The 22,024-nt window shown below is 36.3% G+C and overlaps 1 protein-coding gene across 6 annotated transcripts in view; it reads right to left on the bottom strand.

Moving 5' to 3' along the window:
- The window catches only part of COBL (cordon-bleu WH2 repeat protein), a 156,556-nt gene that overhangs the window by 69,451 nt on the left and 65,081 nt on the right, over positions 1–22,024 (bottom strand). For all 6 annotated transcript variants that reach the window (XM_031503982.2, XM_077785100.1, XM_077785068.1 and 3 more), the window contains one exon: positions 3,367–3,567. In XM_031503982.2, coding sequence (XP_031359842.1) covers positions 3,367–3,567 — 201 coding nt within the window. The remainder of the gene's footprint in view (positions 1–3,366; positions 3,568–22,024) is intronic.

Below are 22,024 nucleotides of genomic sequence, written 5' to 3'. Positions count from 1 at the left end.
AAGAAAAACACACTTCTTTTATGCATTTCTTTTAGGGAGAGATCACTGAAAAAGCCTCTAAGGAGATGCCTGTAATTCTGTCAGATTTCATGTGTGGTTTTTCTCTGTGTACTCTGTTTTCAATGTCATACTCATACTCATATAAGGTTTTCTTTTATATTTTTTCAATACGGCGCATGCTTTTTTTTGGGGGGGATGGGGCAGAAATTCTGCTAGCACATCTTCTGGAGTGCTATGACAGACAACAGAGACTTCACAGAATGTTCACTTTTAACTCACCCCTACATTGTTCTGCTCTACTCTTTGGATTGTGTGGGCCCTGTGTTGCAACTTAACAAAAAAGATGACCTCCTTGCTTCATAAGCATCAAGCCTCCTGATTTTGTCCTGGAATTATGTATCCTAGCCTTTTGAAGATTATTTTTTCATGTGACTTCTCATTATTCTAAATAGAATCATTTGGAAGATGTTAAAGAAAAACAGGGGTGAACTCTCCAGGGAAGAAATCTGTAGACTCCTTTCTTTGACTCTGCATTCCTTTGCAAACTATTTACTTCATGTTCAGCACACTCTGAACAGACATGAGTATTTTCTAGGGTAGATTTAAAACAGTTACACTAACTGTAGTGTTAGGGAACACTAACTTTAAATAGATATGGAAAACTAATGTTGTTGCACTAAAAAGTAAATGAAGTTACTGCAGGGGCCTTATCCACAAGGAGATAAATTATCCTAAGCCCTACAGGAACAAAAGCTGTAAGACAGTAAAATTATGTTGCAGTAAGTCACCTATGCAGAAAAATGAGTAGAGAAAATCTAAATGTGCATCATAAACTAAAACACCCCAGTCTTCATACACATGGAAATTTCTGTTTGGGACCACTAGGCAGGGAGATGATATATATATGTAACCCTAAAGAATCATTTATACCTGGAGCATAACAATGGGTTAAAAATAACAGGCTTTTTGAGTTGGAAAATCACAGGTGTTCATAACACCTACAGTACTTTATTTCCTACACAATTTTATGGAACCAGACAAAGAAAAAACCTTCTCAACATTCAGAATACCACCTTTTCATATTCTATTAGTGTGCTAGCTTCACTGGAAATAAACATGTTCCCCTTTTGCAGGATCTTCCTGTTAGTAACAGTTGCACATAAATAAAGTTTTCTAAACAAACATCTTATCTTTTTATGGAAGGAAGTCCATTAATAAGGAATTGACGTCCTTCCTTGAAAAAAAAGATCAGTGCTAATTCTTTCCCATAAACTAAAGAAATAAACTTACACCCTGAGATTTTTTACTCTATTTTCACAGTAAACTGGCTTGTCTGCACGTAGATAAGATGGAACTATTTGGGTTTTCTTATAAACAATACCTCAGTTGCTACTTTGCCCCATAATACTAAATAATTAATTTCTTCCCTCAGTTTTTGATTGCTTCATGGAACTTGTGCTTTATTTCAATTCTATTCCATTCCTGTTAAAAGTACATGGCAGCCTTTGAGCAACTTTCAGCGAGCTTTCAAAACTCAACATAAATTTCTAACTTTTTGACCTATGCCATTATTTCCAGAAAAATATCCTTTCATTAACAAATGCAGCCAAATATATTCTAGCACCTGTAATGTGGTCTTCACTGACTTTTTCAGCTACAAAGGACATTTCTATTGCCCAAAATGAACTTTGTTATGGAAAATCCTGACACAACCTTCATCTGCTTCCCTTCTTCACCATAATTTTCTTTCAGACTAAGAGAATTCAAAGTTGATACTGTACTGTATGCTACTTGCAAAAAATAAAATACAGACTTGTCTACAAATGGCTTCAGAAAACCAGCATTTTAACCTATTTGCAACAATGCTGAAAATAGAAATGTTAGTATGTTTAAGGATAGTTTAGATTTGCAATGTTATTGTACATCACATCACAATTTAGAATCTCAATGCCATACTGCAGGGAGATAAGCCAGAGAGAATGGCAGAATAATGTAGTCTGTGATTACCATACTTGTATAAATTTAGGAGTCAAAATGCCATAGTATTTTTGTATAAGAAGAGCTATTTACCTTAAACTCAGAACACTGCGGGATGCAAGAAACCTCATAAATATATTTACATAGCAATTTCAAAAGGAAATTTCAAGGAAAAAAATGCACAAGTGTTGCTAGAAATATTCTGTTATTTCTCCTCAACTGTGTCAACAAATGAGTGCTATTTCAAAGGCATCTATTCCAATTGTGAAAGATGAAACACTGCTGCATTCCAGCAATCACACAGATAACCTAAGAATGGGAATATAAAAATCTGCAATCCTTTACCAAGAGTGTGCATCAACTTTTCTTACAGAATGCTTCACTTGATAAGGTATTTAACATATGTTTTAATGCAGATAAATAAGAGAGTGACAGGGAATGAGAGTGAGCAGCAGGCTCCTCTCCTCTTCCTCTGAACTCAAAGATTCTTTTCTGACTCCATTTTACACTGGGACAGTTTGCTTTCCAAAGATCAGTTTGACGTAGAGGTGACAAGCCCTAAGCAGGTAAGAGTCAGTACATTTTACATAGCTTTGGTGACACTGGTTCCTTGCACTCTTCTTTGGCATCCATATATAACTTTACATACTGATTTCTACAGTTTACATTTAGACTACAATACTATTAGTTGCTGGTGGAACCAGAAGACTTCATGTGCTTGTGCAGGTTTAGTAACACACGCCTGAGTGCCAGTATAAAAGCAAGAGCAATTTCTGCTTCCCTTAACTCTATTCTTTTCAAAGACTTAGGTCCTCAGAAATGTTTCCCCCCATTTCTGTTTAATTCTCAATAATGTACTGCGGAACAGTGACCTTTTACGAAAACAAAACCAGAGCACTGCTTTAAAAGGTCACCTAGTCACTCAGAAAACAGAGTAGATATTCTGGTATCCCATGGCAGCACTAGAAACAGGGATACAGGTGATAGCTTGACAAGTATCTGGACAAAACAGTATGCTGAAGGTTTTTGTCTTTCATTAGAAATTTCACCTGTTCTCCAGGACTGCCCTGGTCAGTAAGAATGCCTTATACCATTTCCAGCTTTTCAGCATTACTTTTTCTTTACTCTCATTTACTTAGCATTGCTTCACAAAACTTTTCTGATTTAGGATGATTCTTGACAGGGAAGAAGGCTCATGGCAGTTTCAAGAGAGCTCAGTAAATGTGTACAAAACACTAAGATTTTTGATAATTTAATCTTGTAAGGAGTTTTGGTCAGCTGTAGCTAATGGCTAACCAAAATACCTGTGAATGGCTTTAGGACTGCTGAATGAATGGATGGTACCCAGCACAGCAAACAAAGGGGCCCATTCAGCAGTGTCACTGTTACCTGTGCTGCTGTCCTCTCTCGTCCCCTCACCTCCGTGTTCACATTCGGCAATACAGGTGTTGCAACTGGTGGAGGAGGTGCTCTGCGCTTTTTCACTTCTGGGTTTGCTGTCATTCCAGAGATGTTACCAAGGGACTGTGATGAACCCAGGCTACTGGAACGAGAATTCACCGAAGGGGAATTTGGTGCTGTGGAAAAACCCTGTAAATGGATTAACATCTTGGATTAACATCACTCTTTGAAAACAATGGGAAAGAAAGAAGAAAAACAAGACACATCTGGTTATCATTTAAACAATGATATGAATAATCATGTATGTTCCTCTGCCAAACCTGCTGAATTGCAAACTCTAACTTTTGGAAACTTCCAAAGGTCAACTGGAACAAAGCTTACAGGCAGTATTAATAAGACAGGAGGCACGATAAGCACCTACTGCAGTTTAACAGTAGTATTGATGGGAACACTGCTGCTGCTTGCTATTTAAAATATGAAGTTCACATCAAGACTCATAATTACAGTTATCCAAATGCATTTGCAGTTGCATTTAAATTACAAGTTTTACACATTTCTGGAAGAAAGATTTACTCTTAAATGAGAACACTGTATTAATAAAAGGCTGTCGGTGTCTCAGGCTGGTCTATTTTGTTATCAATCTGCCTGATTCACCTGAGCCTTCTCTGCAAATTTACATGAGAGAAATTCTGCTACCATTAAACGATTTCCAATTTACATGCACAATCACGCATAATCACTTACAGCTTACTGAAAACAACCATTTAACTTGGTAAAAAGAAGCCCTACTGACAGGCACCACTCTGGATTCTAACAGGCCCAGATAAAAGGAGAAACAGAAAATTACTTCAGTAATTCCTTACTGCTAAAAATTACCTTAGTTCTCATTGAAAACTCAATAAAATCACTGGGAAAAGTTTAATGGATTTCAGAATCTTAATACATTTTTATATTAACATACAAACAGAAACATATCCACTCACATAATAGCAAATGTACAAATACAAAAGATTATAACTAGGATTCCTTGAAAATGAGCATTTTAACTTTAGTTTTTACTCTTAATTTCAATACCTTTTTTGTTACTCTGCTAATAAAAAATCTTGCAAAAACTTTTCCCTCAAAATCTGAGTCACCTTCTCCTTTTTTTAATTAATAGAACCTTCCATGTTAAACTGAAGATTTTACTTTTTAATTAAGTTATTTGACTGTAACTTCTTCCCAGAAATATCTTCTGTGGAATCACCACGGATACCACTTCACCATGACCTGGAGCTGAATAGCTCTTCTGGAAACACAGGCTGATGAGCATGGTTGATAACGCTGTTCTTATCACAACAGAATATGCTACCACAATTGCAAAACTCTCCTGTTGAGGACATACAGCTCTCTGGTGGAATTTTGTCCAAAACCACAGAATACATACTGGCAGAAAACTTAAAGGCCACCCCAAATGCCGATACTTTCAAAAAAAGAAATAATTTCTTTCCACAAGTGCCAAGTGCAAGCTTAGGTTAAAATTAAAAACACAGGGCAGTAAGATTAAATACGCAATTCATTAAGTTTTAGGACCATTGAGGAAGCACTAATAAGCATAAAGAGCTAAAAAGAAAAAAAGGGCAGTGCAAAAATATGTATAATACAGACTCCCTTACTGCCTGGGAAATTTACATGTTCTGTAGTTTCCTGAGAAAGCAACTGAGATGCAAACAGATTTATGCCTTGTCTTGCGTTTACTGTGTGTGTGATGGCAATTGCTGACCTAGATGCCTGTGTTAACTTTTATGTTGCACACTGCACATAAAAGCACACTTCATCTTGGAATAATGTATTTGGCACAAGTGGAGGATACCAATCTTCTCTGACTGAAAGCAGTGTTTGCCACATCTTTTTCATCACCAATTTCTCTGAATTGAATGGCATGAATAGCATCTTTACCCTTCTAGGAAATTAAGAAAAAAAGGTTGAAGTAGAGGATGTTGTTTAAAAGATTAGGTATAATATTATAGGAAAGTAGTCTTGTCTTGGCCCTGTATATTGGGCAGTGGATAAAATAATGATCTCAGCGGTAAACTAAAAGTTTTAAGTCATTATCACTGCATACTGTACAAGGTCCTATCAAATAAAGTTTTTTTATTCCTACAGAAATGATGGGTTAATGGGTGAAATATAGATTCCTCTTTTCACACATTTATACAACAACTGAACAAATCAACTTCAAAGTGAGTTCTGCAGGTATGCCTTGATTCTATTAATTCTTTAGCCTTCCAGATAAAAGGGTGAAGAAATTTTAGACAAAGCTGTATGAAAATAATAAAAAAAGCCCTAAGACTCTCCTCCTAGCACTACAAATGCAGAGTACTAGTAAAATGATAGACCATAACCAGTTTAAAATGAATATTCAGTTTTATCTCAAGATCTTGCGGCTGAAGAGCTACCAGAATCCTTTTCCAAGCTACAGGTCATTGGGAAGGGATACGGCGATGAACAACTAAACAATTAAAAGCTGCTTTATCCTGTTTTTAAGCTTGGATTTCCTAACAGAAGATACATGGGGGAATAAAAAGGTAATATTTCCATGACACTGTAAGAAGTTTTTAATAAAAAGACTTGAATGATAGAAAAGAAACATGAACCTTGCAAATTCATCTATGTTTTTTTTCCAAGTCCAATTTTTATATCCAGCCCGTCATTCCATTACTGAGCATTTCAAGAATGCTCATGCAAATATACTTGCCCTAAAACAAAAACTTGTCAGAGCTTCCAGGGGAATGGAGTGAGGACAGTTTTGAACTAGTTTTGAAAGCCCTCTCATGCAGAAAAAAGAGTTTTGCCTAACTGGAGTCAGACCTTCAAATTCTCCCATATGTGTAGTCACTGTCATTACCTTTAAGAGAAAAAAAACAACCCTGGACACAAAACACTGACACAAATTATTATGTCATGACTTGTCTTTTTCTTTAAAACTAATGCCGAGAGAGAACACATAACTCAGATTTTATATCCTATGTTGAGTTAGATACAATACAGTTAGTTTCTTTCCAAATCACGGGATTTTGTAGGTTTGTTTTTCAGGCAGTTTAGCAAGGCAGCTATTAAGAGCATACAACATGAATCAAGAAAAATTGCAGGGACATGATATCTACATGCCAAATACTCTAACCATCTCTCATTTCTTGTTTTTCTAATTTGTTGTCAAAAACCGATTGAATTACTCAAATTACAGCAGTCTAAGTGAGGAAAGCCAAGCGCAGGAATCAAAGCCAATGTTACTGGCTAAAAAAAGTCAGCTCTTATCCTCTGTTTCATTTGACAAACAGGTTAGCATGAATACTCTGCTTAGTTTCCAAATCAGTTCACAGAATCCATGTGCTCCATAAGAAAAAGAAAAAAAGAATCAATTAATAAAAGAAAAGTCATGGAAACTAATTATATAAAGAGCTTTCAAAAATGTCTCTCAACTTGCAAGATCACAGTCTTTGTTAAGCCACTAGTGTTGGAGCACTTTGCTATCAGTTCAAACAGCCATTTACTAATGTGAACTAGACAAAGAAAGTTTGAGGTTGTTTTTCCCCCCAAATTAAATCAAATCCAATACAAAACCAGACAGACCAGCATAGGTCTGCAGTCAGGTTAGACTGGATTAGAGTCCATTTCAATACCATAGTAGTACATATCAGAAGTACATATCAGAAAGAGGCAAGAAACAAGTGCCGTACCAACCTATGGCATCATCATATGTCATCACCATTTTGTGTTAAACTTGCCAGATAGTTTTTTTCCCCCTCTCATTAAACTTCTGAAACCCAAAGAACTTTCTGTTTTTTTCCTAATGTACAAGGTGGTTTTTTGGAGTTCAGCAATTTAATTTTAAAGTTTTTTTCCAACTAGTTCTTCTAATTGAAATTTAGCTATCAAAGACATTTTTGCAGGGCAAATAAGGACTGCTAAAAACACAGAAGTAGGAAGGCTAAAAGTAACCTGGTGAAGTATGCATACCACTCTCATTTTCAGAAGACACCAAGCAGTCAGCTGTCTACAGGACTTCTAAAGTCCCATACCTGCTGAACTCACAAGATAGACTAAGAGCCTTAAACTGAGGCCAGTCTATGTTCCTAAGTAATCAACCTAGAATGCAATGGTAAACTTTTTCAAATTACCTCCTTTTCAAGATAAACAGAAGTTCTGGTATCTTATGGATAATTGGAAAATTTTAAAGTAATATATAAATAAAGGCAAGAGTAATCTATTAAAAATCTAACTGTACTGCTGTGAGAATTGCTTTACAAAAACAGATGTGTATAAAAATGGAAATCAGCCTATGATTGTTTTTTCAAATATGTCCCTTATATATAAAACTTTCTTACCCAAAGCCCTGTTATAAGCATTTCCTTGACTTTCTGATGACACTAAGTGGCATTTAAAGGTCAGCAAGGAAGAGGCTGCAGATTGCCTGTGAGAGTGATTTGACTTCCTCTTCCCTGTCCACACCGGTCAATAAAAATTTTTCAAAATGTCAAGCTCTTTTCTTGCAAGGTTGTTACAGACAAGCCTTTCTTCCGCAGCTCTTTGCCAAAACTCACATATTTGAGCTCCCAAGTTTTGTTATGCAACTTCCTTCTCAGAAGTTTTTAAATCAGAAGTAATCAATGGAACTGTTTTAATGCACTCAAAGTAGCAGATGTATTAGCAAAAAGTAAGGGTTTTATTTTTTCCAAAATAGAGACAAAAAATAAAATTATCATAAAGGATATAGCTTTTTTTTTTCTTTGTTTTTTTTTTTTTGCAAGTATATTATGGGTAAATATGAAAGGTAAGATTTTACAGCAGGCAAACAAATCCATCTATTCAGTGACAGCAAGAATATTTATGCCTGTTAAACATTTAAACTCTATTAATGCAAACTTTTATTGATTAGCTGAATGATACCACAACAGATTACAATTGGCTGTATAAAATGCCAGACAGACCTACTGCACAAAGTGAACTTAAAAGCTGCTTTCCCTGACATGACACTGATATTACACTAAATTTTCACCAAAATTAACAACACAGAAGATGAATTAATCCAAGATCCTGCTTCAAAACTAAAGCATAATACTGCAGTCATGACATTGCTGGGAGACACAGTTTAAAAAACCAAACAAACCAAAAAAATTATGACTACTCAGATTTTCCTTTTTAACCAGCCACACTGAATACAGGGGTTTTTTTTGTACTCCCTGAAGCACTTGTGCTAACAGTCTGCAGTCAGAAGGAAAAAAAAAGTTAACCTTTTCCTGTTCTGAACTGAAAAAAAAAAAAAAAAAGAAAATGCAATTTACTTTATGCTGCTCTTTTATCTTGCTGCATTTTACTATTGGTAGGATAATATCTGGTCACACACAAAAATAATAAAAGAGAAGCAACTATTTCTTTCCCACAACAGTTTTTTACAGAGGCTGCACTGTGTTGATTTTATATACCTGGCAAGTAAGCTCCCAAGTTCTTACTGTAAAAGTTTTTATTATACTTTGAAGTCTATACAGCTAGTGCTACCTTACACTTGTAAGAATCTATCAGAGCATCTACATAGCAGTTCCAGATCTTGTGGTCAGGGCCCATTTGGTAGACACCAGAACTTAGACAGCCAGAACCGGAGATATCTGAGAACATTCTGTCTCCTGTGCCCCTGCCAGCTCTCCCTCAGCGTGGCTGACCACATTCCTCTTGTTTTAATACAGAGTTTTTTGATCAGAAATCCTAGAAGTGCCAGTGCAGGTGCAATGCAGTCACCTCCCATACAAAATCATCCATTTTGTCTCCCAGTGCTAAAGTGACCAATCTACCTATACGTCACTGTGGAGGTTAATAAAATTTTACCCTGACACAGGTCCACACCATCTGCAATTATGCTGTTTTTCTTCTTAATTGTCTTTATAATTTTTATTTTCCTTGTACCTTACCTTCCCTTCCTAGAAGCTTATCTGATTACTTCTTGTCTTCACTTAGGTAAACTCACGTGATGAAAGTGTCTCCACAGCTAAGAGTACAACCTTGGTTTCCAGCTCCTACTGATTTATGTTTAATTTGACACTCCTGTTGTGTCCAACTTCTTTTCCAGTAGAAAAGATGAAAAAAAACACCACCCAATGGAAGGAACTAGAAAAATGGAAGACTCCAGGAAAAATGTTTTCCAAAACACACCAAGGGTTTAGATTCACTGTGAATTTTTCAGTAGGGAACAAATACGGGTATTAACTCTATCCCCTTCCTCTACACTGAGGACAACAAGGGTGCACACCCAGAAATTGCTTCCAAGAACCTTCTTTAGTTTTTGTTATACTTGTGCCTCGTGTATATAAAAGAAGTGAAGTAATATTCAAAACTCAGTTTCCATTTGAAAATCACATGAATACTAAATGAATATGGCAAAACCCCCAGGTAAGAAGCCACATGTAAGCTGCTTGCTTTTTCTAATGAGCTGTCAAATATTATATTTCGAAGTTGAAGAATATATACTTTTTACTAAATCATTACAAGGTCAGAAAACATGGATTGGGAATACATTAATTCCAGCTAAACAGTAAACATGTCTGTAAAGTCTTGCAAGTGTAAAGAAGCAGATGCAGCATCACCCACTACTGCCACCTCCCTCAGTATTCTGCCAGTCTGAGATCACGAATTTAATCTGAGTTCTCCAAAAGTAAAGGAACTACCATGGCACATATGAAGCAGTGGAATACAAGTCTAGGAATTCAACAATGTGTATTAATCAAGCAGCTCAGAGATTGTCAAGTCAGTTATATTTTTTCAGGATTTCATGACAGATCAATGCTTCGAGAATTCCTCAATGCTTTGAGAATTGAAGCTTTTAAATCACTTCTTGTGATTTAAAATTCAATGTATTTCCTCCAAATAAACTGTCCTGCTTCCTGTTTTACTTTTCAGATTTTCTCAAGTCGGAATACCCTTCATGCTTAATAAAACTTTTGTCTATTACTACTACCCAAATTCATTCATGTCAGTCTGAAGAAGTCAATCAGTATCAAGAGAAATGGATGCAATAATTTTTTTCCATTGCAGCAATAGATGCAGAAATGGGAAGACAAGCTAACTTTATTTACAATGTTGTCTTTCCTCTGTCTCACTTCTTCTGTAAGTGACAGTGTGTTTCAAACAAATTTATATTTTTTTAAAAAAGTAGTATCCCAACAGAATTAGCAAAAAATAATCTTTCTTGACAGAAGACAGTAGCCATGTCTCAATATAGAATACCGCCTGGTATTAATAGGAAGACCCAATTGTATAAATGGGTGTTTGGAAGGCACACACATATAAATCCTTTGTGCCCTCTCCTATCTCTCTGGACACTGAACTTATTTCTGTAACCACCAAGCTCTTATCCTGTGACCCTTGTGAAATAAAGCTGAGGAACTTCTTAAAAAGAAGAGAAACATAATTTCTTTGATTCAGAGCTGTAAGCATTGACAAGTCACTCAACTGGATGGAGTGAATACACACTTGCTACAAATGTTTGTAATGTATAATTAATTTAATTTATATTCCTGTGTGTTCTGTGAAGGAGCAAAACATTATTTTGCTAAAATATGAAGATATTTAGCCACAAGTGAAAGAAACTTAGACTGCTAAACAATCTTTTCTGCAAAGCAAGGAACGATATGCTCAAAACAGCAAACCTCAACTGAACATCATACAAACCAACATGTTTTACACTTAATATTCCACTACTCTCCAGATTCTCAATTTACACAAATGCAGTTAAAGATGATGAGACACCAAACTTTCGGGAAATACTTCAACATTAGTATAAATCAAATTACATCCATGAAACAGGCTTCAGCATATGTGTGTCCAGTCCCTTAAAATGCCATTTTATAGTTCTGTACATGTTCAGAGAAAACATGAACATACATGGAAAAGCTTCCAAAACATGCCAACCTCCTTTTTGCCCTTATAGTGCTCTGCAGCTGAGACCATCAGGCTGATTGGCAGCACACAAAGCATGTGGGTTTTTTTTAACTTTCAGACACAAGATTTATTAAAATACTCCTAAAATGCAAATACTTTTGCTTTTGTTTTGTGTATGTAAATCCTAGTGAGAAAAAAATCATCATTATCATGGCACGGAAAACATTTTGGGATCAAATGTTCCTATGGTCCTTGGCACTATAAAGGAAGCATTGCTATCCATTACTCAGGGGATAGGAAGTGCAGGCAGCAGGCACAATCTGAAGTGAATTCCAAAATTAAGCTGAACTGCAGATGACAGTCTGGGATGCCACCAGATGCTTAGGGTAACATTTTTTTGCATTCCATACAACTGTAAAATGATTTGACTTCCAGAAGTCTGTAGACAACTTTGTGTCTCATTTGATGGAATGCTCTCTTTTTTTCTTTTCCTTCTTTCTTTTAATATAATTTTGGGAAAATACCAGAATCAATTGACATCTAAAATGTACCCTCTTGGAGCTGATTTACATCTTTCTGGCTAGACTGATAAAAACTTATCTTCCAGAAGTCCAACACTTTTTGTCACAATGCACTGTCAAAATATGTCAGCCTATAAAAGACCACCGTATTTTGAAAATATATTTTTCATAATTGTCAAAAATACACGATGGGAAGAAATAATAATTTCAAAAGAGTTCCAGAAAGGAATATCCAACATAAGCTAGTCAACAAATTCAGCTACTTTTTTTTTTTGATACCTTTTTTTTTTTTTTTTTTGATAGCTACGTGCTTGTAATGAGAGATGTGCAGGGAATTATAAAAGAATTGGTGAATCATAAAAGGAAATAAGAAAAAATGTGGAAAACATTACAAGTCTCCTTTTGGGTATTTGTCCAAGTGGAATAAAAGCAGATGTGAAAGAAGTAGAAAAGAACCCATGAAGTGAGGATGGGAACAAAAACAGTAATTGTGGCAAAAAATAAAGTGAACATGTTCATGAGATTTGACAAAAAACTGAGTACTTCAAGAAATTCAGAGATGAAAGTCTGGAAAAGAAGAGGAACATTGCAAAAAACAGAAGAGTTCAGTGAATGTGATGATAAGTGGAAGGATGCTCCTTCCATCCTGGGGAAGGAACAATGAACTAAGGAGGCTGTGTAGGACAGAAATCATATTTTGTAAGAAAACCCCATGACTGTCCATATACTGGTCTAGAAAAATGGTGATGTTCATGTTCACTTGTCATGAAGGCAGTGGGGCAAAAGTCAAATGAACAAAACTGAAACCAGAAGGATTAGAACTGAAGGAGAAAGGAATTAATATATACAAATTTGTGAATGTGTGACAAATATTTCTATAGTAGGGCTTTAATACATAGTAAGACATGGAAATGAAGCAAAATGGAAGAAAATAACAAAAGAAATACTTTGAAACCTATGAACAAAGGTCCAAAAATCAACAACAGACAGAAATAGAAAAGCACATTTTAAAGAAACCTGAAAAAAGAATTAGAGGGGAAAATTCACATGGACTCCAAAATTCAGTTCAATCCCAATATAGAAAGAAGATAGGAAAATATTAAGCTGGAAGTAAAACAAGGGAAGAACGTTAGAAAAGAGATTATTTACACTTTGTCTTGGAAGGGCATTAGCAGATAGAGTGAGAGCAATCTTGGAAGACTGAGGATGGAAAAATCCACATTTTTGTAAGCTTAAAAAGTTGGTTTCTCCTTTCACTTATACTTTTGCACTACATGAAAATAGATTAGCTTGATCCAATAGTGTCGAAGAACCAAGCCAAAAGTCAAAATGAGCTTTTACTAATGGACTGGCAACAGACTTCAGGAAACAGGGAGTTCAAAAGGTCAAAGACTGACAACAGGAAAAAAAAAAAAGAGACATTTTTCCACTGGTGTTAAGTAGTCATCAATTATAAATAACCAAAAAATGATTCAAAAGTCTTGAGAAAAATTAATTAATCATTGCAATATTAATTTATTTTCTCTTGAATTGCTAATTCTTTTAAATCAGCCAATGTTTTTTGTTCATGGAAGACAGGACTTGTTAAATCTGCAATATATGTCCTCCTGAAATTCAAAATATTTAAAAAACTATCGCAGAAGTTATTATCTGCAAATTCTTTTAACATATAGAAACTATTAAACCACTAGACTTGGTCATCTTCAATATATTTTCATTGTAGATATGCCAATTTATGCTGGAGGAAAATATGGAAACTTTACATAAAACATACAATTTTAGAAATATCTGCTTTAATGTCAGCATAGTCAATTTTTATGGTGACCAGAATTATGAATGGAATAGTTCCTGGCATGAGAGCTTTGGGTGTGGATTTGTTTGGTTTTGGAGAAATAATTTCTGGGTTTTACTGAAAATATGTTTATTCTATTTGAATTAGAAAGTATTTTCTCCACATTTTAATGAAAGTGTTGTCCTTATACAAGTTTTCCAGAGGCAAAAAGTATGAATGATCAATCCTCAAAAACTTTCTGTATCTGCTGAAATTCTGACACATATTGGCCTCTGAAAATCTCTACTTATTATAGCTGTTGATGAATGAAGAAAATCTACTGAGATTCAAAGGCAAATTTTTAGTACCATCTGCAAAGCTTCTCTGAAGTCAAACGTGTTGCTCTGCCCTATTCAAGCACATGGATCTGGCTTCCAGCTTCAGTTCTTATAATCCAATTCTGACATAAATACTTTATTAACTTAGAATGCATTCCTGCAACAACTTTTCCCTTTGAAGTATGTGGTGACTGTAGGTGGTTAGCTAGAGGGAGACAAATACAATCACCCAAACGTCAAAGCAAATTTTCAAAAAGGAAACTTTACACTTTGTAATGATAATACACAGCCAAGGATATTACTGAAAAACAATATAACCTCTGAAGACTTTAAAACTTAAATTAGAAGAACAAATAAGCTTTTGAACTCTAAAATTAGTGCAAATCTTAAAACAAATCCTAATTACAGAGCCACTAAGACAATTCTAGCAATATGAATCAGAAGTCTGCAGCCAGAAATTTTACAGTTTCAATTAGCTCTTTCAGATGTCTGGATGTGCAGGTGTGCGTGTACATAACCTGTGTGCACACTTACATGGATCTAATACAAACACAAGGATGTATGCACACACAGTTTATCACTTTGGTTAGCTCTTCCTGACATCTGCACGCATGTTTGTGCCTCAATGCACTACGCTTACTGCACGCAGTACAATATGCTGAGCCTGAAGCCCTAAGGGCTGGCCAAAGCAAGCTCCCTAGCTCTCTGCATCTTTCACTCTTTCAGAAGTTTCATGCCAATTTCTGACTACAAACTACAGCACTGGAGCAGACCAACCCTTTAACAAGATATGACAGCTTTCTGCAGAGGACAAAATCAAAAGAAATTCACATTATGATTACAGCTTGATGGTTGGGAACTGATACCAAAAAATCACTCTGAATTTTAACAGCTGAGTATTTAGTCCCAGATCAGCATCAGTGGTCAGAAGTAAAGAGAAGGAGTCAAGAGGACATCATGTGAGAGTACAGGCATGAGGAAAAGGTTTAAAGACAATGCTTTCCTGCTGGACAATGCAGCACATCCAGGTGTGGTACACAGCCACCTTCTGTTTCATAACACCTACAGATTGATATCAGAAATTAAGCTTGTCTTATCAAAGATGGTGATCAATTTGGATAGAAAAAGACATAGGCTTATACTTGGAAGAAGTCGAGTGAATCAATTTCAGGATCTGAATCTTCCAGGACAATGAAATTCAAATCCAAGCTTCCTCTCCATCATGACAGATGCTCCAAAGACTATCCTCCTTGGAGAAAAATCAATACCTTGATCATGCTGGCAAAAATTATGCAAGGTCATTAATTGGGTTCAGAGGAGCAGGCTAACAATAAAGAAGCAGATCCTTACTTTGAATCTTCTTTGAAGTAATGCTTGAACACTATTTTAATATACTTGGCGTTAAAGTCTCTTCCTATTGTGAACATTTTTTGCTACTGTTTCAACTCTAACTTTGTCTAGACCACATCATCTTCCAAATAAACATGAAGTGATAATATAGGATATCTCAAAGGGACTGGAAGTACAGATATATTGGAGACCAGGCTACTTCAGCCTTTTCCCACTTTGCATATACATATAAATAAATTCATAATTTTATCTTCCTTTGCAGTATACTGTAGCCTGTGAGGTTTCTTAAACAAGTAAGCGATATACCCTTAGGAAACGAAAGCTTGACTTGTCAATGTTTATTATTCCCAGGAAACTAATTTTCCTACTGTGTTATGGCCTTGTTTCTTTGTGAATTTAGCATGAAATACTAAGAAATCACATCTCTCCTATTTATTTCCACAGACTGGTGTACTCTAGTTCACTAGAGGGAACCGCCCACTGCTCAGTTTTGGCAGAAACTTTTCAAGCACAGTCCCAGATTTAATGGACACAGAAGTTAAAAACCTGTGGAAATAGATACACCATATACCAAGGCTTGGACTTCAACTGGCACAATTACAGCCTAAATAGGGCAACCAGTGCTGGGAATTCTGCTCACTTGTGGGTATGCACTGCTTCAGATAACAAAGAAAAACCTGCTTTTGCAACAAATTATTGGTTGGTGAAAGCCACTCCCTTCCTTTGCCACTGTTTGCAATTAATCTTCTACAAGACTTAACATGTTTACTTTGGGGTTTTCTCCTTCCCCAGAGAGAAAATGCTCTATAAATTAAGCAACTTCAAGGGGTTTATCTGTGCCAATTGTCCATCAAAAAGGGATGAAGGTCTTACATTTCAAGAGATTACAGTGAAAGTGAAAACCTGAAGTAGGACAAGAAGAAACAATTCTAAAATGGACTAGTGTAGATAATGGCTAGCAAATCAAAAAGGACATAGTCCAAAGCCAGTTAAAACCCATAGGAATTTTCTCATTGGTTCTAGTGAGTTCTGCATCGAGTCTCTAATGGTCAACCTAACTGTATGATGCCAAAAGAAAGTAATACTCTGAATTATGCTGCCATTGTCTTTTCTCCAGAAAATCTTTTTCCTTCAGTATACTTTCAAGCTCAATGAAAATCATAACAATGCCAGCTAAGAAAGCATAGCTCTGATTTTTTAAACATAAAATTTGGTTCCAGATATCCATGCTTCAATCCCTTCTGTTAAAGAAATGAGAAAGTAAAGGACCTCCAACAACACACATGTGAACTGGATCCCAAAAAATAAAAAAGAGTTGTTTTAAAAGCATTATCAAAACAGATTAAAAGCCAAAATCCATAGAATCCAGTGCATGATCAGATACCCTACACTATATAATTAGTTGTCTAAGTAATTGGCAAGGGTTTTAAAAAACAAAACACATATTAAATAGCATATAAACATATCTAAGAAGTTAGAAGACCACTGCTTTTACCCTTAGCACGATTCTTTCTTTCTTTGATGTAATTTTCAGCCACAGGAAATTAAAAGTAGAACAATACACTAAGTTCACAATCAAAACAAAAAACATTAAGAAGTCCCAAAGTATTGCCTTTCCATAGACAGAGGATAAAGTGTTGGATTTTTTTTTTTTTTCCCAACTCAAAGAAGTTACATAGGATTTTCCCAGCTTCCTTTTTTTCCCCTTTTGGGTGAGGGGGGAAAAGGTGTCAGAACTTTGGATAGGCAAGTTGCTTTTAATTAAATACTAGTTAATAACTTTGTCTGACTTGTACAACTGCCAGTATTTTTAGTTGATATTGTCTTTCTAACCTGTAGCCCTTAAATTAGAACAAGGATCTTGTTTAACATTTGTTAAATTTAGACAGCACCACTATCCACTATTACCCCCCTCCCACTGCTGCTGCGTTAATCTCCCATGCCAGCTGCTCAAATGTTTACATCTGAAGGGCTTTCTCAGTTTGTGCAGAAACAGTCTCTGCACAGTATCTCTCATCTGTACATTTGCCAGAAACAATGCAAGAAAAGCCTCCCTGCTGGAATTCTTGATTAATAAATAGTCTTAAATGTTTCTTCTTCCCTCTCCCCTTCTGTCAAATCCATTGCCATTAGGTTTTTACGAGGCAATCCTCCACAGTGCACTTTACTGGCCTGACTCTTGTCCTGTGCAAACAACTGTAAATCAGAACAAGCTCCATTTAGAGTCAATGAAATCACACCATCTCTGTGCTGAAACTGGGAGAGACTGAAGTCAACATGGATACCTGAGCATTTGCTGTGATGGAAAGAAGAAAATGTTACCATCAGAGAAGTGGGGGTGTGGGGAATTTCACACTAACAACATAAATGTACTGGCAATCTCTCCATCTCACTATGTTAGTGTGCTTAATTTGCCTGCACAATTCATAACCTACACACTGGTCACACTTGGCTCACAGCAGGTCACTGAGGTACTGAACCAGCAAAACACCTAAACAGGTGCTTGGGATGGCACTGAAAAAGTAAGGGGGGCCAATGCCTACAGCTACTTTCCTGTTTAAGACCTCTGTAGGCCTTTGTCTTGCTACCTGCCTTGATCTGCTTTCTATTCTGCCCTTCCAGCTGACCACTTAGAAAACCAGAAATATTTTCCTTAGTTTGCCCAAGTGTTTTAAAATCTGCTTAAAAGTGCAAATGACGTTGAAAAAAATAGTTCAAGAAAGTGGAACTGACTACTTCATGCTGTTGAAAAGCCTTTAAAAAGACTGACCACTATTTGCCACACTCTCTGCTTCAGTTCACATCCCAAAACGTTTCTTAGAATTCAAATGAAGTATTATACACTTGAAACAGAGTAAGAGAAAAAGCAATGGCTGAAATGATTCGTAGTCCTTTCTTCTAAGCTCCAAGGGGAGGAACAGTACTGCAGCTGCATGTAAAAGACTTAAAAAACCTAATTCAACATTTCATTTAAAAAAAGGAAGAAAGAATACAAAACAGCAACGCAGGCTACAGGTGTTAGATGGTCTCTTTTTGGTGATGAAGAATTGAGAAGCACATTCAGTACTACACAGTCTTTGCTTCATACAGGCAACTCTTTGAGTTAAAGACCTGTAAGAGACATTAAGTCTCATGTAGATCTGACTTTGCATGAGAGAACTAAGCCATAAATTTCACTCAGGAAAACTTCCCCATCAAAGTAAAATGCATTGTGTCTTGTCAGCAAGTGTTTTGCAAATCCTCCCTTACCTGCCATGAGATGTTATTGAGACATATGGTTTCACACGCTACCAAGCAGCTCAGTTTTGCCAACTAACAATAATGCACAGAACAAATATGTGTGGAAATCATGAGATCATCTAATTAAAAGAAATGTTATTGTATGCCACTACTTTTAATGAAATCGAGTATTCACTGTCCACAGAAGAGGCTGGAAAGAAACCAAGTACTATTATTGCTCATGCCTCAGAAATTGTTTGCAAAAGAAAAGAAATTATACCTTAACTGAAAATTTTTGCTGTATCTAAAATCTACATATGCTAACAGGATATTTTAGACTAATATAATGAATCTATGTTACATGGGATTCAGATTATGCCACTACAAAACAGGTTTTAGTGCCTAAAACAATTTCCATTGTATATTAGAAATAGGGAATCAATGACAGACTATTAGCCATTTCTGATTTCATCTAGTAAAGGGCACTAGCATAAATACACACTAATCCTTTTGCTAAAGTAGTTACCAGTGGAAAGCCTGACAAGAAATTCCAATTGTGAAAGGCCTGATCCTGGAATAAACTTTTGTTTAAGGATTATATTTTCCAGACCACTGCATGCTTGCCACTAAGAACAATATGTTGAATGTGTTATGACCAAATGTGAATTACAAGGCTATTACAGACTATAAAGGGGTTCTGGTAATATTAATTACCAAGAAAGCAAAGCCTGAGCGGTTGACATGTCACTAGAAAAATCTCAAATGGAATTTTGAGTTCGTCTTTGGGTATTTTTTAATGTGCTTTTATTAATGCAAATTAAAAGCCATTGGTCTCATTAACTGCTGCTTTATTCTATTTTTTTTTTTTTCAGTGAGTTAACTTCAGAACTTTTTAGTGAAATCAGTAACAAAAGATGAATCAGACATAAAAGGATTTGGGTGGTTAAGGGCGTGTCAGCAGGTCTTAATTAAACATCCGAGGGAGATATCTGAGCCAACTTACACCAGACTGGCTGGGTACATCACCGTGCATAGAATGATGCCATGCAGCCCAGGTCGGGAATTGCCACACACAAGCCTAATTCGCATGTTCCTGGTTATGCCTCCCCAAATCACAGCAGTTTGCGCTTTCCCATCAATAAACCCGACACCTGATGTGCTCACTTCCATTTTGGTGCCTGAATTCTGCTTCTGGGCATACTGAGCCTAGAAGTGGAGAACCTATGCTTCTAACCTCCTGCCTAAATTCTGACAGGATCCATAAAATGTGCAAATCTTTTTCCTTGTCAGCCAAGGGGCCTGATCCAATAGGCATGTTTAAAAGCACAACTAAGCTTCACGAAAATGCAACTGCCTGAAAAGGCAGCTGTGGTATTTACCTCTTGTCCTGCCCAAACCCCTGCTACAAGCTTGATGATTCAGTAAGAGTATGGTAAATCCAGGTCCAAAACCATTGTCTAGTTGAGAAATAACAAACTTTTCCCTCTTGAGGGGAGAGCAAGACTATTCTCTGTTCAAGGACATGAAGATGAATTTAGCTAAAAAGAGACTGAGATTAGGGCATTCATCTGGGCAGGAAGCCATTTGGCTCCTCCAGTTCTAACTTTAGTGACTACTTACTTGCTGGATGGAATATCTGCTTAGCATAAAACACAGAAAAACATCTCTGGCACTGGAAGCCAGAGCTGCCACTGCACTTAAGTTAGTTCATTACTGGTCTGAATAGTTAAGTTTGCTCTTGCTCTCTGAGTCACCAAATATTTGGGTATTTTTACAAAAGGGTGCTTCCCACATCAAGAATACCTCACAGCTTTGTTCCAGGCAGTCTCCAGCCCAGTGAGTATTTTGGTTTTCTTTTTTGCAAAGGAGAAAATAATTCTCTGATGCTGATACGTCTAAAGGCAAAAAAGAGAACTTAGTTCACTCACATTTTGGACCACAGTGGTAGTGGTAATGCTCTAGAGTAAAAGCTTTAAATACCTGACTCTAACAGCTGATTTGAGATTTGAATCTTGAGCAGAGGCAGGTAACAGACACAGGCAGAGTTTAAAAAGAAACTGCTACTGTGAAGATTTCAGTGGACTAAAAACCTGGGAAATCTGATTCTCATCTGCTTATATTCAGAGTCTGGACACCCACACTGTCAGGTATTTAAAACAGGCACTGCCAGGTATAGTTGTTCCTAATTCCTTTTGTAGATATGACCCTACTCAAGCCCTTTTGGTTTGACTCCATTTCTCTGTGCTCATGTCGGAATGTTTCTCAACAATATTTCCTTCAAAATGCCCTGCTAAAACCACCACAGGAACTGAAGATGACAACCTATCTTTTTAAAAGCAGCAATCATGAATACCATGAGTTATGATGATTTAACTCTGAACCATACAGTTTTAAATAAAGATACAGGTTCTGGTAACCACTGACTACTCGATAGTATTTTATTTAAAAAATAAAAAACCTTCATATTGATGAAAAAGGAGCTTAAATGCAACTTCTACAAAATTAACACTCAGAAGTCAAATGGAAGGAAGTCCACCCTTAATGATTTCAAATCTCATTATCTTAAGCCACTTTTGTGTGGTAAGGGCAAGAGCTGACAAGTGATTTTTGGATGCATGAAGCTGGCAAGTACAAGCTAAGCAGCACAGACAGAACAGGGGTCAGCTGACATGTCTTTTCACCAGATACTGTTTTTAATAGCTTGTAACTTCACCATGCTTTAACCATGGATGCTGAGACTTTCCATTCCAGGTGTCCGCCTTGGGCTATTTTATTTTTTTTAAGTTTTTTAGCCAGAGTAGTTTGGCTGGTTCTGAGATTTTTTTTTTTTTGTGCTAACTCCAAGGACCTTTTCTTTGAAGAGGTCTAGTAACACCACATTGTGGAGCAAAAGCTTGAAGTCTGATAGTGGCAGGCAGCCACTATTTCAAGCTCTTGCCTTCTGCTATCACATACTGTAAGAAAAACCTAAAGAGACTGTAATATGCAAAACCATCTATGATTCACATGAGTGAAGACAGTTAATATCCTGAAAGTGCATACCACAAAGGCAGGTGGTACAGCTGCCTCTCTCCAGCAGCCATAGTCTGACTGAAAAGCACCTTCATGGTCTGTATAATTTATAACTCTGCTCTGCGACAGAATAAAGTACATGTAGTTCATCCTCTAGCCATTTTTGGACATTTTGCAGATTAGGGGATGACAAGGATTTCAATTCATTTTAATAGCATGCTCCCCAGTGAAGTTTCCGTGCAGTCAAATTTTTCTCCCTCTTGTATCCAAGTTAAATTGTTATTGCTATAATTGCTTCAGATAAGTAGAAATAAAGTTGATCATTAGCATCCTTACTACTGAAATTCTCTCAATGCCAGCTTAAGCCTTAGACAAATCTTTTGTCTTACCAAGGCAAGTTAAATAGTAATGATTTTTTTTTCTTTTTTTCCCCACAGTGCATCACAGGCTATCAAAAGAAACCTAACTGTACTGTGATGGTGAACCTTATGCTGAGATATATGGTATTTGTTAGATCTCTTTTT

The sequence above is a fragment of the Lonchura striata genome, chromosome 1 (assembly GCF_046129695.1).
Source record: "Lonchura striata isolate bLonStr1 chromosome 1, bLonStr1.mat, whole genome shotgun sequence".
NCBI lineage: Eukaryota > Metazoa > Chordata > Aves > Passeriformes > Estrildidae > Lonchura > Lonchura striata.
This window is presented reverse-complemented; position numbering and strand designations above follow the sequence as displayed.